General features: G+C 41.2%; 1 protein-coding gene across 5 annotated transcripts in view; it reads left to right on the plus strand.

Moving 5' to 3' along the window:
- Nucleotides 1-15,161, plus strand: part of LOC110512801 (growth factor receptor-bound protein 10) — an 85,765-nt gene that overhangs the window by 15,336 nt on the left and 55,268 nt on the right. For 2 of the 5 annotated variants that reach the window (XM_090228303.1, XM_090228293.1), the window contains exons 2-3: nucleotides 11,077-11,197; nucleotides 11,466-13,316. In XM_090228303.1, coding sequence (XP_090084429.1) covers nucleotides 13,314-13,316 — 3 coding nt within the window. In that variant the 5' untranslated portion in view covers nucleotides 11,077-11,197; nucleotides 11,466-13,313. The remainder of the gene's footprint in view (nucleotides 1-11,076; nucleotides 11,198-11,465; nucleotides 13,317-15,161) is intronic. The other 3 variants (XM_021592972.3, XM_021592974.3, XM_090228308.1) reach the window with 2 other exon arrangements.

Here is a 15,161-nt window from a genome sequence, read left to right on the forward strand (position 1 = left end):
CTTGGGAAATCTTTTTGTATCCAAATCCGGCTTTATACTTCTTCACAACAGTATCTCGGACCTGCCTGGAGTGTTCCTTGTTCTTCATGATGCTCTCTGCGCTTTTAACGGACCTCTGAGACTATCACAGTGCAGGTGCATTTATACGGAGACTTGATTACACACAGGTGGATTGTATTTATCATCATTAGTCATTTAGGTCAACATTTGATCATTCAGAGCTCCTCACTGAACTTCTGGAGAGAGTTTGCTGCACTGAAAGTATAGGGGCTGAATAATTTTGCACGCCCAATTTTTCAGTTTTTGATTTGTTAAAAAAGTTTGAAATATCCAATAAATGTCGTTCCACTTCATGATTGTGTCCCACTTGTTGTTGATTCTTCACAAAAAAAATACAGTTTTATATCTTTATGTTTGAAGCCTGAAATGTGGCAAAAGGTCGCAAAGTTCAAGGGGGCCGAATACTTTTGCAAGGCACTGTACATGCAACTCAGGACAAGCTGGAAAAACTAGTAATATCAAAACCATGTGTAGTTAACTAGTGATTATGTTAAGATTGATTGTTTTTTTATAAGATAAGTTTAATGCTAGCTAGCAACTTACCTTGGCTCCTTGCTGCACTCACGTAACAGGTAGTCAGCCTGCCACGCAGTCGCCTCGTGGAGTGCAATGTAATCGGCCATAATCGGTGTCCAAAAATGCCGATTACCGATTGTTATAAAAACTAAATCGGCCCTAATTAATCGGCCATTCCGATTAATCGATTAACCTCTAGTTCCAATATAGCACACAAAGAATGAATCCCAATGAAATGCATGCAGTCAGCTCTCATCATAACATCAAGGACCAAGTACAGTCTAGTAGTTATGTTGTTGATAGGTGCCCCTTTTCCTCCGTATGTTAAGATGACATTGATTGTCACAGCATAGTTGTACCGTCACGTACAGTATAGACCTACCGTTGTTCTCTAGCTCAGTGTGACTAGACAGGCAAAGACAACTGAACAAGTTAACTGCAAGAGAAACATGAGCATAGCATGAGGAATAGACCTCAAACCTCTGACTGCACCCCTCCCTCCCACCCTGGCATGGAGAAATGTTGACTTGAAATCCCACAAGCAGACAGAGGAAATTTGTCTTGTTGAATAAGAGCCCAGTGGAGAAGGAGAACCCCTTACTTTAATAGTTAAGGCTAATAGTTAGCATGCTCTCTCTCTCTCTCCGCTCTCACACGGCTGTAATAATTAAGCCTAGCTGTGATGAAGATGTCCATTGTTAAGGCTCGGTTTGAAGTTACATTCTTCGTTCACGCAAGCTTGAGCAACAATCTCTTTAATTAGTACAGATGCGTACAGTACCAGTGGCACACGGTGCTCTAAAGTCCCCAGCCTTTCTAGTTGATCTATGCTTTGGGGCTAATTGCTCCGTTAAGGTCACAGTTAATCATATTTCACTATTCTGTTCAAGTGGAATGAGTGAAATCAAAGGCCCTTTTATCCCCCCCCCCCCCCCCCCCCACACACACACACAGGATGACTTTGATTCTGAAAAGGAATGATTAAACATAGGTATATGTTTTTTGTCAATTTGTCCAATTATGGCAAGTAACCCCCAAGGCACTTGTCATAAGAGCACACTAGAATGTTCTGATTTTATTAATGGAGGAAAGCCCTTCCAGCCATATCTCACAGCAAATAGTGTTTATCACACATAGTGTACCTCTCCTCTCAGACCAGCTTTATGATGAGGGCTTTACTGTTAAGTGTCATAGGCGAAGGGCAAGAGATCAATGTTTCTTCTGTTCTCAAGATCACCCGTACAGGACAGTATGAATTATAAATCCGTGGGGCTACACACAGACCGGGACTGAGACACACATAGCAGTTCAAAGTGCGGTGCGTACACACAGAGCACACACACAGAGGACACACACCCACACACACTAATTACAAGTGAGCCCATTCAGTGGTTCTATTGATCCAAGTGCCAAGCTCTTTATTGTAGATAAACTCATGAGTGGATCATTATTTGCATGTTAAAAACTTTGTTCATGCTCTGCTTTCTCAACAAATTGGAAACTAAGACAGTTGCTCAGAACTTTTAATGTAATTTATGTCCAATCAGCTTTTTGTATTTTGTGGATAATTCATATTTTGTTATCAGGTTTGGCGGACTGTAATTACACAGTTATTTAATTCTGAGGAACTTGGAGGAACTGTTGTAAACTCTAAATCCTTGTTTGGGATAGAACAATATTTTAATTTAAAAGTTTGCCTAGTGGAAGTTTGCTTTGACTATGGCGATGATGTATGTCCAAGAAATCTCTGCTACCTCACCCTACTAAGTCTGTTTCTCTAAGGTTTTCTATGTAAGTCAGAACCCGAGGAGGAGAAGATTTTGCTACGTTCGTTTGTCAATCTCAGAGAGAGGCAGCATGAGGAAAAAAGCTCATGGAATCTGCCCATTACTTTTCTGTTGAAACTAGTGGCAGGGGCCTCCGCTACTCTATTTCCCCTGCTGATAAATTAACAGCAGATACCTACTAACAAAAGGAGGTCTCTCTCTCTCTCGTCTCTGATGATGGTCCACATGATCTATGGCCACCATGACATCCTTCAGGGGGCTTCCTCTAATTTTGTTGTGGAGCAGGAAAGAGTAGGAGTGGTGCTGCTGCTGGCTGTGAAACTTGCAGCCAGCTTTTACTTTCTTATGTAATCAGGCAGGGCCATGGGACGGGAAATAGCACTGTAACAGTACCAGGCAGCCTGAAAATCCTGTGAATTCCTGAAAATAGTCCATTACTACATGGCATGGGACAGTCTAGGCTTACTGCAACTCCAAACACCGATTAATAGCCTGATAGAAGCATTTCTGAAATATCATCAAAAGGGTCTCACTCAGAGCCATCTACATTGAGAGTACAAAACATTAGGAACACTTGCTCTTTCCATGACAAACTGATCAGGTGAAAGCTATGATCCCTTATTGATGTCACTTGTTAAATCTACTTCAATCAGTATAGATCAGTGGTTCCCAAACTTTTTATAGTCCCGTACCTCTTCAAACATTCAACCTCCAGCTGCGTACCCCCTCTAGAACCAGGGTTAGCGCACTCTCAAATGTTGTTTTTTGCCATCATTGTAAGCCTGCCACACAAACAGTATACAATACATTTATTAAACATAAGATTGAGTGTGAGTTTTTGTCACAACCCAGCTCTTGGGAAGTGACAAAGAGCTCTTTTATGACCAGGGCACAAATAATAATATAGTAATAATTAGGGATGCGCGATATATCGGTGAACATATCGGATGTCTAGTTTAACGCTGATGTGCAAAACCGATGTCAAAGCAGACGCGCATACCTATATAACGTACATGATGTAATGACGCCACATAAAATGTTGCTCTATACATGCAACACAGCATTCCTTAACTAGCCCACAATGTCTGCTGTGTGGATTGAGTGTCAACAAGTCGAGCAGTCATTTGAAAGAGTAACAAATTTCAGCGGGACAACTCAAAGGCGAGTTCCATTAAAGCCAAGATAATCAAATTCATTGCCCTTGACAATCAACCGTTCTCCGTCATAGGTGATGTTGGCTTTCGTCGACTGGTCGAGCACCGGTACATGTACCATGTAGTGTTTGTATATTTGTCAGATGTTGCCCTGCCGGAGTTACACAATAAATGCGTCACTCTATTAGCGTCACGAAATACATACTACGCCGTTTGGGTCTTTGCGTGTCAAAAAAGATACAGTAGCACTGTCAAAGCTGTAGAAAAAAAGATGTGTTTACATTACTGCGTTGGTAATAAAGCGTCATTTGTTTGACCGCAACTTCTGGGGTAGCAAGCTTTAGCTTGGTATCTAGCTAGCACCAATACAATCAGCCTGAAAACAATGACCAGTAGAAACTGCAGTGATTTTCATTATTCTTAGCAATGATTTAGGAATCCTTGTATTAGCTAGGTTGCCACTTGTTGTTCGCCTATTGAAATTGAACTTCAGTTCATGAAAATAAATAGCTAGCCAGCTACTTAACCATGTTGCCCAAAGCTAACGTTATAAGCAGCCAGCAAGCTTCATCTGGCTAGTGAGGCTCAACCGGACTATGTGTTGTGAAGCTAGCCACAATAAGGATTAGGCATAATAGTGGAATTTGCGGAAAAGTATGTAATTGACAATGATGCAAATGAATAGAAATAGTAGAATTATGCCATTCTTATATATTTTGAAGGCAAACCGCAAAGTCCATTATTGTGGCTAATACTTATTGTGGCTAGCTTCACATAGATCGGTCTGACCACCGTTATTTTAGATGATGACACCTAGCTATATAGTTAGCTGTCATTTTTGGGGAAGAACATTGTTTAGCATCCATCAGCTAGCTAGCTTTTTTCAAATGATCAGCACTGTAGGTGCGCGATACAACTTTACCAGCATCATAGCATACATATTGATGAATCGTTGTGACATATGAAATACAGGTGATGGTGTAATCAATGTGTAATAACTATGTAAAAAATGTATGAACGCTTTAAATTACTATGTGACGTGCAGTCATATTCAGGTCCTGATTGGTCAACAAGCTTATTTGACATGTTAAATAGTATAATTTTTGACATGCAAGGACCCAAACGGCGTTCCATAGATATCCTGTTTGAGAATGAAACGACTGAACAAATGAACAATGAAACAGCACAGCAAGTAAGTGAAAGAAATAGGTTTTGGTTATGTTTTACTGGCAATGGGGACATACAGTGGGGAAAACAAGTATTTGATACACTGCCGATTTTGCAGGTTTTCCTACTTACAAAGCATGTAGAGGTCTGTAATTTTTATCATAGGTACACTTCAACTGTGAGAGACGGAATCTAAACAAAAATCCAGAAAATCACATTGTATGATTTTTAAGTAATTAATTTGCATTTTATTGCATGACATAAGTATTTGATCACCTACCAACCAGTAAGAATTCCAGCTCTCACAGACCTGTTAGTTTTTCTTTAAGAAGCCCTCCTGTTCTCCACTCATTACCTGTATTAACTGTACCTGTTTGAACTCATTACCTGTATAAAAGACACCTGCCCACACACTCAATCAAACAGACTCCAACCTCTCCACAATGGCCAAGACCAGAGAGCTGTGTAAGGACATCAGGGATACAATTGTAGACCTGCACCCTTGTGGGATGGGCTACAGGACAATAGGCAAGCAGCTTGGTGAGAAGGCAACAGCTGTTGGCGCAATTATTAGAAAATGGAATTAGTTCAAGAGGACGGTCAATCACCCTCGGTCTGGGGCTCCATGCAAGATCTCACCTCGTGGGGCATCAATGATCATGAGGAAGGTGAGGGATCAGCCCAGAACTACACTACAGGATCTGGTCAATGACCTGAAGAGAGCTGGGACCACAGTCATGGATTAAAATCCTGCAGCGCACGCAAGGTCCCCCTGCTCAAGCCAGCACATGTCCAGCCCGTCTGAAGCGTGCCAATGACCATCTGGATGATCTAGAGGAGGAATGGGAGAAGGTCATGAGGTCTGATGAGACAAAAATAGATGTTTTTGGTCTAAACTCCACTCGCTGTGTTTGGAGGAAGAAGAAGGATGAGTACAACCCCAAGAACACCATCCCCACCGTTAAGCATGGAGGTGGAAACATCATTCTTTGGGGATGCTTTTCTGCAAAGGGGACAGGACGACTGCACCATATTGAGGGGATGGATGGGGCCATGTATCGTAAGATCTTGGCCAACAACCTCCTTCCCTCAGTAAGAGCATTGAAGATGGGTTGTGGCTGGGTCTTCCAGCATGGCAACGACTCGAAACACACAGCCAGGGCAACTAAGGAGTGGCTCCGTAAGAAGCATCTCAAGGTCCTGGAGTGGCCTAGCCAGTCTCCAGACCTGAACCCAATAGAAAATCTTTGGAGGGAACTGAAAGTCCGTACTGCCCAGCGGCAGCCCCGAAACCTGAAGGATCTGGAGACGGTCTGTATGGAGGAGTGGGCCAAAATCCCTGCTGCAGTGTGTGCAAACCTGGTCAAGAACTACAGGAAACATATGTTCTCTGTAATTGCAAACAAAGGTTTCTGTTCCAAATATTAAGTTCTGCTTTTCTGATGTATCAAATACTTATGTCATGCAATAAAATGCAAATGAATTACTTAAAAATCAAACAATTTGATTTTCTGGATTTTTGTTTTAGATTCCGTCTCTCACAGTTGAAGTGTACCTATGATAAAAATTACAAACCTCTTGTAAGTAGGAAAACCTGCAAAATCGGCAGTGTATCAAATACTTGTTCTCCCCACTGTACGTAAATGCAAACAAAATAACTTTTTTGTCAGTGTGGGGTTTGTGTGTGTGTGTGTGTGTGTGTAACCTTTATTTAACAAGTCAGTTAAGAACACATTTTTATTTATATTGACGGCCTACCCCTGCCAAACCCTTATATCTTTATGTTTGAAGCCTGAAATGTGGCAAAAGGTCGCAAAGTTCAAGGGGGCCGAATACTTTCGCAAGGCACTGTACAGTACTTGCGTACTATTGTTTGTACATATGAACGTCGTACCTTCAGGCGTTTGGAAATTGCTCCCAAGGATGAACCAGACTTGTGGAGGTCTACAATTTGTTTTCTGAGGTCTTGGCTGATTTCTTTCGATTTTCCCATGATGTCAAGCAAAAAGGCACTGAGTTTGAAGGTAGGCCTTGAAATACATCCACAGGTACACCTTCAATTGATTCAAATGATGTAAATTAGCCTTTCAGAAGCTTCTAAATACAATACAATACATTTTATGGAATTTTCCAAGCTGTTTAAAGGCACAGTCAACTTAGTTTATGTAAACTTCTGACCCACTGGAATTGTGATACAGTGAATTATAAGCGAAATAATCTGTCTGTAAACAACTGTTGGAAAAATGACTTGTGTCATGCACAAAGTAGAAGTCCTAACCGACTTGCCAAAACTATAGTTTGTTAACAAGAAATTTGTGGAGTGGTTGTTAACGAGTTTTAATGACTCCAACCTAAGTGTATGGAAACTTCCGACTTCAACTGTAGTTGCGGAGAGTCCCTGTAATCGTAGATTCAGATCATTCAGGCGAGAAAAAACATCACCCAGATAGGCCAGTCGTGTGAGAAACTCATCATCATGCAAGAGGTCAGACAAGGGAAAATGATGGCCAGTGAAGAAAACGTTAAGCTCGTCTCTCAATTTAAAAAACACGTTAATACTCTGCCCCTTGATAACCAGCGCACTTCTGTATGTTGTAAAAGCATTACATGATTGCTGCCCATATCACTGCATAATGCAGAAAATACACAAGAGTTCAGGGGCCTTGCTTTAACAAAGTTAACAATTTTCACTCGTGTCCAAATCTTCTTTCAAGTTGTCAGGCATTCCCTTGGCAGCAAGAGACTATCGGTGGATGCTGCAGTGTACCCAAGTGGCGTTGGGAGCAACTGCTATGTCGCCCTGTCATGGCTTTTGCGCCATCAGTACAGATACCAACACATTTGTTGTCACAAAATATCCTCTCATGTCCTGGTTTCCAGTGGTTGGAAGAAGAGGATGTCTTCTTTAATTGACCCCCCATAAACGTAAAGGACATATACCAGTAACTGTGCCAGGCCAGCGACGTCTGTTGACTCCAGCTGTAATGCATATAATTCACTGGCTTGTGTGCGAAGCAGTAATTGTTTCAAAACATCTCCTGCCATGTCACTGATGCTTGAAACAGTGTTGTTTGATGAAGATATTGTCTGTGTAGTTTTTTTGGCCTTTTCCCCCAGCATTATCCCAGCCATATCCGCGGCAGCAGGAAGAATTAAGTCCTCCACAATAGTATGGGGCTTGCCTGTCCTAGCTATTCAGTAACTCACCATATAAGACGCTTCTAGCCCCTTCTTATTAATGGCATCTGTTCCTTTTATTCATGACTTACTACTCGAAAGTCGTCTTTATTCTCGCTCAAAAAACTCCTGTGGCTTATTGTTCAAATTGTCATGTTTCGTTTCTAAATGTCTGTGCAAGAGTGAAGGTTTCCCGCGAGAGAATAACGGTTAATGTGATTGGATGTTAATTATTTGACTAGGCTACCTGTATTTGACATTGTGTTGTTATTTTGCTGAACACTAGATGGTTTAATTTTATTTTTGGCAGTGAAACGAGGCTATTTAGGCGAGAGAGAAAAACTCACCCAAATATATAGCCCCAATGGAAAATATAAATGTTAGACAGGTTAAAAAAGGATTTTTAAGCCTTGCTTCAATTAAGACATACATTTAACATGTAACAGATTTAAGTGCCTTTGACTGCAATTCTGCTGCGTTTTTCACGCTTATCAGTTTCCTGTGTTTATCAAGAATGACCCACCACCCAAAGGACATCCAGCCAACTTGCCACAACTGTGGGGACCATTGGAGTCAACATGGGCTGGAACACTTTCAACACGTTGTAGTCCACACCCCAACGAATTGAGGCTGTTCTTAGGGCAAAAGGGGGTGCAACTCAATATTAGGAAGGTGTTCCTAAAGTTTTGTCCTCCCAGTGTATATGTCCAAACTCGTAAAATCTATGGTTCTGGTCTAACTGTACATGTATGAAAATGTTTTGTAAGGTAATTGTGGTTTGAGTTGGGGGGAGGGGGGGGGGGCTCCAAAAGGGCATTCAGCTCCATTCAGTGAGAAACTGTGCTAGGCCTAAGTCTGCAGAGGACTGTGTCATGTAAATGGCCTGTATTTCAGGGGAAATATTTACAAGTGTTTGTATTTGTACATGTAGGCTTTCAATAGGTTAATAGGATACTGCCTTTAAGATGTTCAAATATACCAAAGGTCCAACTTGTTGTTGAACTTTCTCCTGTCTTGACCCAGGGATTGGATGAGGCTTTAGCTACATGTCAACACTCACCGGAAGCACCGGCAAAGTATTGGCTGAAGGGCTTGGAATAACAGCATCATTGTGTCAGTCGCTGTTTCTGTTTCTCATAAGTTTTAAATGTGATCTTGTCTGACTGACCAGGATTCTCAGACAGTGGTTGCAACAAAATACTTCATAATCTGATCTGCACCAACTTTGACCTTTTGTATGTTTTCATCTGGGTTCTAATGATCAACACCACCAACCAGGCCGGGTGATAAAGGTGGTCAATTGTAGTCTATAAACCTCTTGAGAATTATTAAAAAAGCAACATAAAAGCTTTTTTGAGTGAGGACGTTCACTGTAGGTTTAATTTCCACACACCACATGAGTACAGTAGTTTCAACATAGAACTTTTGAACAATCATACCATAGCCTTTAACTAAGACCTGAGTTGTTTGCTGCTAGAAGCTGTTCACTGTTTAGGCTAGTGTTTACTGACCTGTAGAACTACACTCAGCAAAAAAAGAAACCCTGTCTTTCAAAGATAATTCGTAAAAATCCAAATAACTTCACAGATCTTCATTGTAAAGGGTTTAAACACTGTTTCCCATGCTTGTTCAATGAACCACAAACAAATAATGAACATGAACCTGTGGAACGGTTGTTAAGACACTAACAGCTTACAGACGATAGGCAATTAACTTAGGACACTAAAGAGGCCTTTCTACTGACTCTGAAAAACACCAAAAGACAGATGACCAGGGTCCCTGCTCATCTGCGTGAACATGTCTTAGGAGGCATGTGCTGCAAGGAGGCATGAGTACTGCAGATGTGGCCAGGGGAATAAATTGCAATGTCTGTACTGTGAGACGCCTAAGACAGCACTACAGGGAGACAGGACGGACAGCTGATCGTCCTCGCAGTGGCAGACCACATGTAAGAACACCTGCACAGGCTCGGTACATCCGAACATCACACCTGCAGGACAGGTACAGGAGGGCAACAACAACTGCCCGAGTTCAACCAGGAATGCACAATCCCTCCATCAGTGCTCAGACTGTCCATTATAGTCTGAGAGAGGCTGGACTGAGGGCTTGTAGGCCTTGTTGTAAGGCAGGTCCTCACCAGACATCACCGGCAACAACATCACTCATGGGCACAAACCCACCGTCGCTGGACCAGACAGGACTGGCAAAAAGTGATCTTCACTGACTAGTCATGGTTCTGTCTCACCAGTGGTGATGGTCAGATTCGCGTTTATCATCGAAGGAATGAGCGTTACACCGAGGCCTGTACTCTGGAGCGGGATCGATTTGGAAGTGGAGGGTCCGTCATGGTCTGGGGCGGTGTGTCAGCATCATCGGACTGAGCTTGTTGTCATTGCAGGCAATCTCAACACTGTGCGTTACAGGGAAGACATCCTCCTCCCTCATGTGGTACCCTTCCTGCAGGCTCATCCTGACATGACCCTCCAGCATGACAATGCCACCAGCTGTACTGCTCGTTCTGTGCGTGATTTCCTGCAAGACAGGAATGTCCGTGTTTTGCCATGGCCAGCGAAGAGCCCGTATCTCAATCCCATTGAGCACGTCTGCGACCTGTTGGATCGGAGGGTGAGGGCTAGGGACAGGGTCCGGGAACTTGCAGGTAGGGTGCCTTGGTGGAAAAGTAGTGTAACATCTCACAGCAAGAACTGGCACATCTGATGCAGTCCATGAGGAGGAGATGCACTACTTAATGCAGCTGGTAGTCCTTAATGTAGCTGGTGGACACACCAGATACTGACTGTTACTTTTGATTTTTACCCCCCTCCTTTGTTCAGGGACACGTTATTCCATTTCTGTTAGTCACATGTCTGTGGAACTTGTTCAGTTTATGTCTCAGTTGCTGAATCTTGTTATGCTCATGCAAATATTTACACATGTTAAGTTTGCTGAAAATAAACGCAGTCGACAGTGAGAGGACGTTTCCTTTTTTGCTGAGTTTATGTGGGTTAAGATGTGCTCTGTGCTATATTAGTTTCCACTGTTCTGAAGCATTTTAGTTTAATTAACGTCGGTCATGAAGCTACACACTGAAGAAGGATGTTAACCCAAAACGTATGTGTATGCTATCCTTGATGCAGTAAAAATAATTGTAAAAGATCATCCAAAACTTTTTTACTGTGTGTAGTTTCATTAATCTCTCCTGTCTTCTTTTACAGGTTCTTGCACCATCTATCAAAAGTGAATGGGAAAACCCGAAGAACAGAGATTGAGAAATAGCTCCATAGCATGGCTGTAGCCGGATGTCCAGATTATTTTCTACACCATCCAAATTATCAGGTAAATAGTGTATGTCTTTTACTTGACGTTGTGTACCATCTGTATTTCAGTACATTGACCTCTTTGTCTTTGTTCTTGAGTGTTCATGTGTAGATTTCAAATGTTTTCATGTGCCAGAGATATCAATTCATTTGGAATAGGAATTACGAATGTTACAATTGCTCTCATTTACTACTGTGATGTTTTCTGTTAAAACCTTTGGCTTAGACCATAGTTTAACCACACCATCTATAAGACCTAGCTTCAAATATGATTTGTTTTCTTTCAGTAACATTGAGCGTTTACTTGAGCCTGGCTGCAGGGCCAGTTGGGCGGGGTTTTCACTTTTGTGAGTATTCCATTGGTACTTTTTCACAAGGCAAGTTCAAGCAAGCACAACTAAAGTGTTAAAAGGATTTTAAATACTATTTGAACCCAGGTCTGCCATATTTTATAAGCTCTTTATTAGCTGTGGTAATATTATAGTGTTTGCTGAAGCGGCACCATTTGGGATTTGTAACTCTTATTTACACAAGTCATAAACGTAAAAATAAAAATAATAAAACGCTCTATATGCATCTAACATATGGACCTGTATATAAAACTATACATGGAGTGGTTAGGAAAAGACTGTTTGAACACTCCCAGTTCCCCTGCTATAAGCCCTCCCTCACCCCAGAGCTGAGGGAAGGCGGGAGAGAGAAGTAAAAACCAGAGCCCCACTCTCTCAGCTGAGCCGTAACAAAAAACCTTGCTGTGAATGTACCTGTCATGGCCAATAGATTTAGTGGCAGAGCATGAATGAAAACAGAAGTGCCAATGAATGGCAGTGGCATTGACGCACATTCCTTTGGGCTGAATACATCGATGGTGATTCACATGGTGCATGGCTCAGCATGGAGAATCTGGACCCGACGTAAGACCATCAGCAGTGGTCTCAATCAACGGATTAACCGGATTGTTTTAACCTTTTTGTTTTTACATTGTCTGTTTCCACGTGCAGCAGTTCAACCCCAGTCCAGTGGGAAATAGACTATCAATCAGCCTGATCACCCGCCCTGTAGAGGAGAGTTCAACCCATCCAGCCCTGAAGGGCTATTTTGGAAGCCTGTGCTGTGGGGATTTTAGCTTGTCATCCACCACCCACCCTCTCCCTTGGGCTTTCATTGTGGTTAAGGCTAAAGAATAGAATATGAATAGGCTATGTCCACTTTTCCAGTATAAGACACACTCGTTTAGTCATGCAGCTAAACACAAAGTATCTCAACTAGCTTAACAGTTCCTAGAAGTAGCTATCCTATGCATCTGATCTCTTCCTCGACGGGCTCATTCACACTGTCAGTTTTTTAATTGGTAAATAATGGGCAGAAACAGCTTCTTTATCCTGGGGTTATATAACTAGTAAATGTTGTGGGATTCTGGGCTCAGCTCCAAGGCGGTGTTGGAGAGAGAGCGAGAGAGAGCTGGGTGAACTGACTGGAGGTTTGCCACAGCACTCCAAGGTTGGACTATTGAACTGGATTTTATATGGATGGAATTGTCTCAGTTTTTGTACTTTCAATTAGAGCTGGACCAAAATCCATATCGCAATAAATTGCATGAATTGATGCAATAACGATAAATAGAACTATATATATATTTTTTTTATCCTTTAAACTACTACTAGTTTGATGGATATTGTCCCATTAAAAATCACCCATATTAGGAAACGTATTTCATTTCAAACTTCACATTTAGTAGTATAGTAGTATAGGCTACTTACAGTAATGAACGATATCAGCAGAAGAGATGGATCATTTCCGGTTTATCGTCCCAGCTCTACTTTCAATTAAACACTGTGTGAAGGTCAGGTGTTTGTAGTCCTGTAATGAGTTTGTGCTTATGGTCTGGGATTCCAGTGAAGGAGAATTGTATATTCATGTTCATTAGTCACCAAACAGAAGAAAATGGTCAGAAACATTGAGGGTCTGGACACAAACGTTTAATTTTCTGTTGCAAAAAGTTTTAAAGCGTTTTAACGTTGCGTGCCCTAATGAACAGAAGTCTGGTTTTTCTTTGTTTGGTAGATCTGGAGGGTCGCATCATGTTTCCATGTTGGGTCAGTCAGTGATGGATCGATAGACTTCTGTCATCAAAGATGGTACAGTATATAATAGTGCAGTACATACGGTGTGGTCTGAAATGATTGACACCCTTGATAAAGATGACCAAAAATGACTGTTAAAAATAAATAATTAAAATACTAAACTATATTGTAGGGGGAAATTATATTATTTTATACTAATACGATTGCTCAAATAAGAAGATTTTGTTAACAAATAATAATTTTGACACCCCTAAAGATTATTCTAAATAAAGTAGACATGACTACATCAAGCTTGTGACTCTACAAAGTTGTTGGATACATTTGCAGTTTATTTTGGTTGTGTTTCAGATCATTTTGTGCCCAATAGAAATTCATGGTAAATAATGTATTGTTTTATTTTGGAGGCACTTTTATTGCAAATAAGAATAGAAAATGTTTCTAAACACTTCTACATTAATGTGGATGCTACCATGATTACGGATCATCCTGAATGAATTGTGAATAATGATGAGTGATAAAGTTACAGAAGGTCAAAGATCACAGCTTGACGTAGTCATTGCGTGCCAGGAATATGGGACCAAATACAACACGTTTGACTACTTTATTTGTAAGAATCTTTAGGGGTGCCCCCATAATTGATGACTTGTTAAACAAAATCTCTTTCTCTGAGCAATTGAATTAGTATAAAATAATAAAATGTCCCCATTTTATGGAACATACAATGTAGCTCAGTATTTAAATGATTTATTTTCTATTATTTTATTTGATCATCTTTATCAAGGGTGCCAATAATTTGGGACCCCACTGTAATTGATGTAGGCCACCGTGTAGGGTTAGGATCTTTAACAGTTCATGGACACATGGATTGCGTTCTCGCTCTTGGTTTGCTTCTAATACGTCTTTGGGTCACAGTGTCTGTCGAGTTAACTTTATTGATCCCCAGAGGGGTGACTGGGTTTTGCCACCAGCGGCAAAGCCAGTGAGACAATTACGTGAAGGTTCACTGGCGGTGCCAGTCATTTTTCACCGGGGAAGTTTTTTTTAAAAGAAGGACTGTCCAGCCAGCGATCCCCGTTGATTGGTGTTTATTCTGACCATAGACACAAGGAACCACATTAGATGGCTGTAGATTTGTGATTCCTCGCTTGCATGTCAATATCAGACGGGGTATTTTGTAATCAAACATCATAATAACAAAACAAAAAAACAATAAATATAAGTACCTGACAATAGACACAAGGAAGCACATTAGATGTGCAGGACAATTGTATGTTAATGCTTGTAGAGTTGTGATTTGTCTGTTAGCATGGATAGTACCGTTACAATTAGAGCACGCTAGCTAACTCGCTCTTACAGCAAACACATACAAAAGCACATCCCAGGACGCCCCCAATATCTAACAGGCACCGTACACATTTATACATCAAGACATGTACGTAATGAACTCGTACACATTGGAAATAGAATAAAGTATTTCAGGACATGACCTACCAATTGCCTGTCAATATCAGACTGGGAAGAATTTACGTTCGTGATCTCCCGCTCTCTGAAAGCATAACCAATGGTATAGTACCTATCGATATGTAAATTCAACCAACCAATGGGAATACATAAACATTGAATACATATTTCTGCAGTGTCAAGTGGAAACATAACCAACTCTGTTACACAAGCAAAATACACTTGACTTCAATACATCCTCAAAAACATTCATAATGTTACCTGAGAAGATCCTATATATGAGGGGATACATTCCACAGCTTACTATTATTGTAGCCAGGCTGCCTTGCTAGATACTAGCTCATTTTTACAACAAGTCAAGTGCAACAATGTTGAAACTATCTGTCTGTTGGTCATACGTTCTCCAAGGTGATCTCTCTGCTCTTGTCCGCCTGTAAC

This window comes from Oncorhynchus mykiss, chromosome 3 (assembly GCF_057628025.1).
Source record: "Oncorhynchus mykiss isolate SJ-2025 chromosome 3, ASM5762802v1, whole genome shotgun sequence".
Lineage (NCBI taxonomy): Eukaryota > Metazoa > Chordata > Actinopteri > Salmoniformes > Salmonidae > Oncorhynchus > Oncorhynchus mykiss.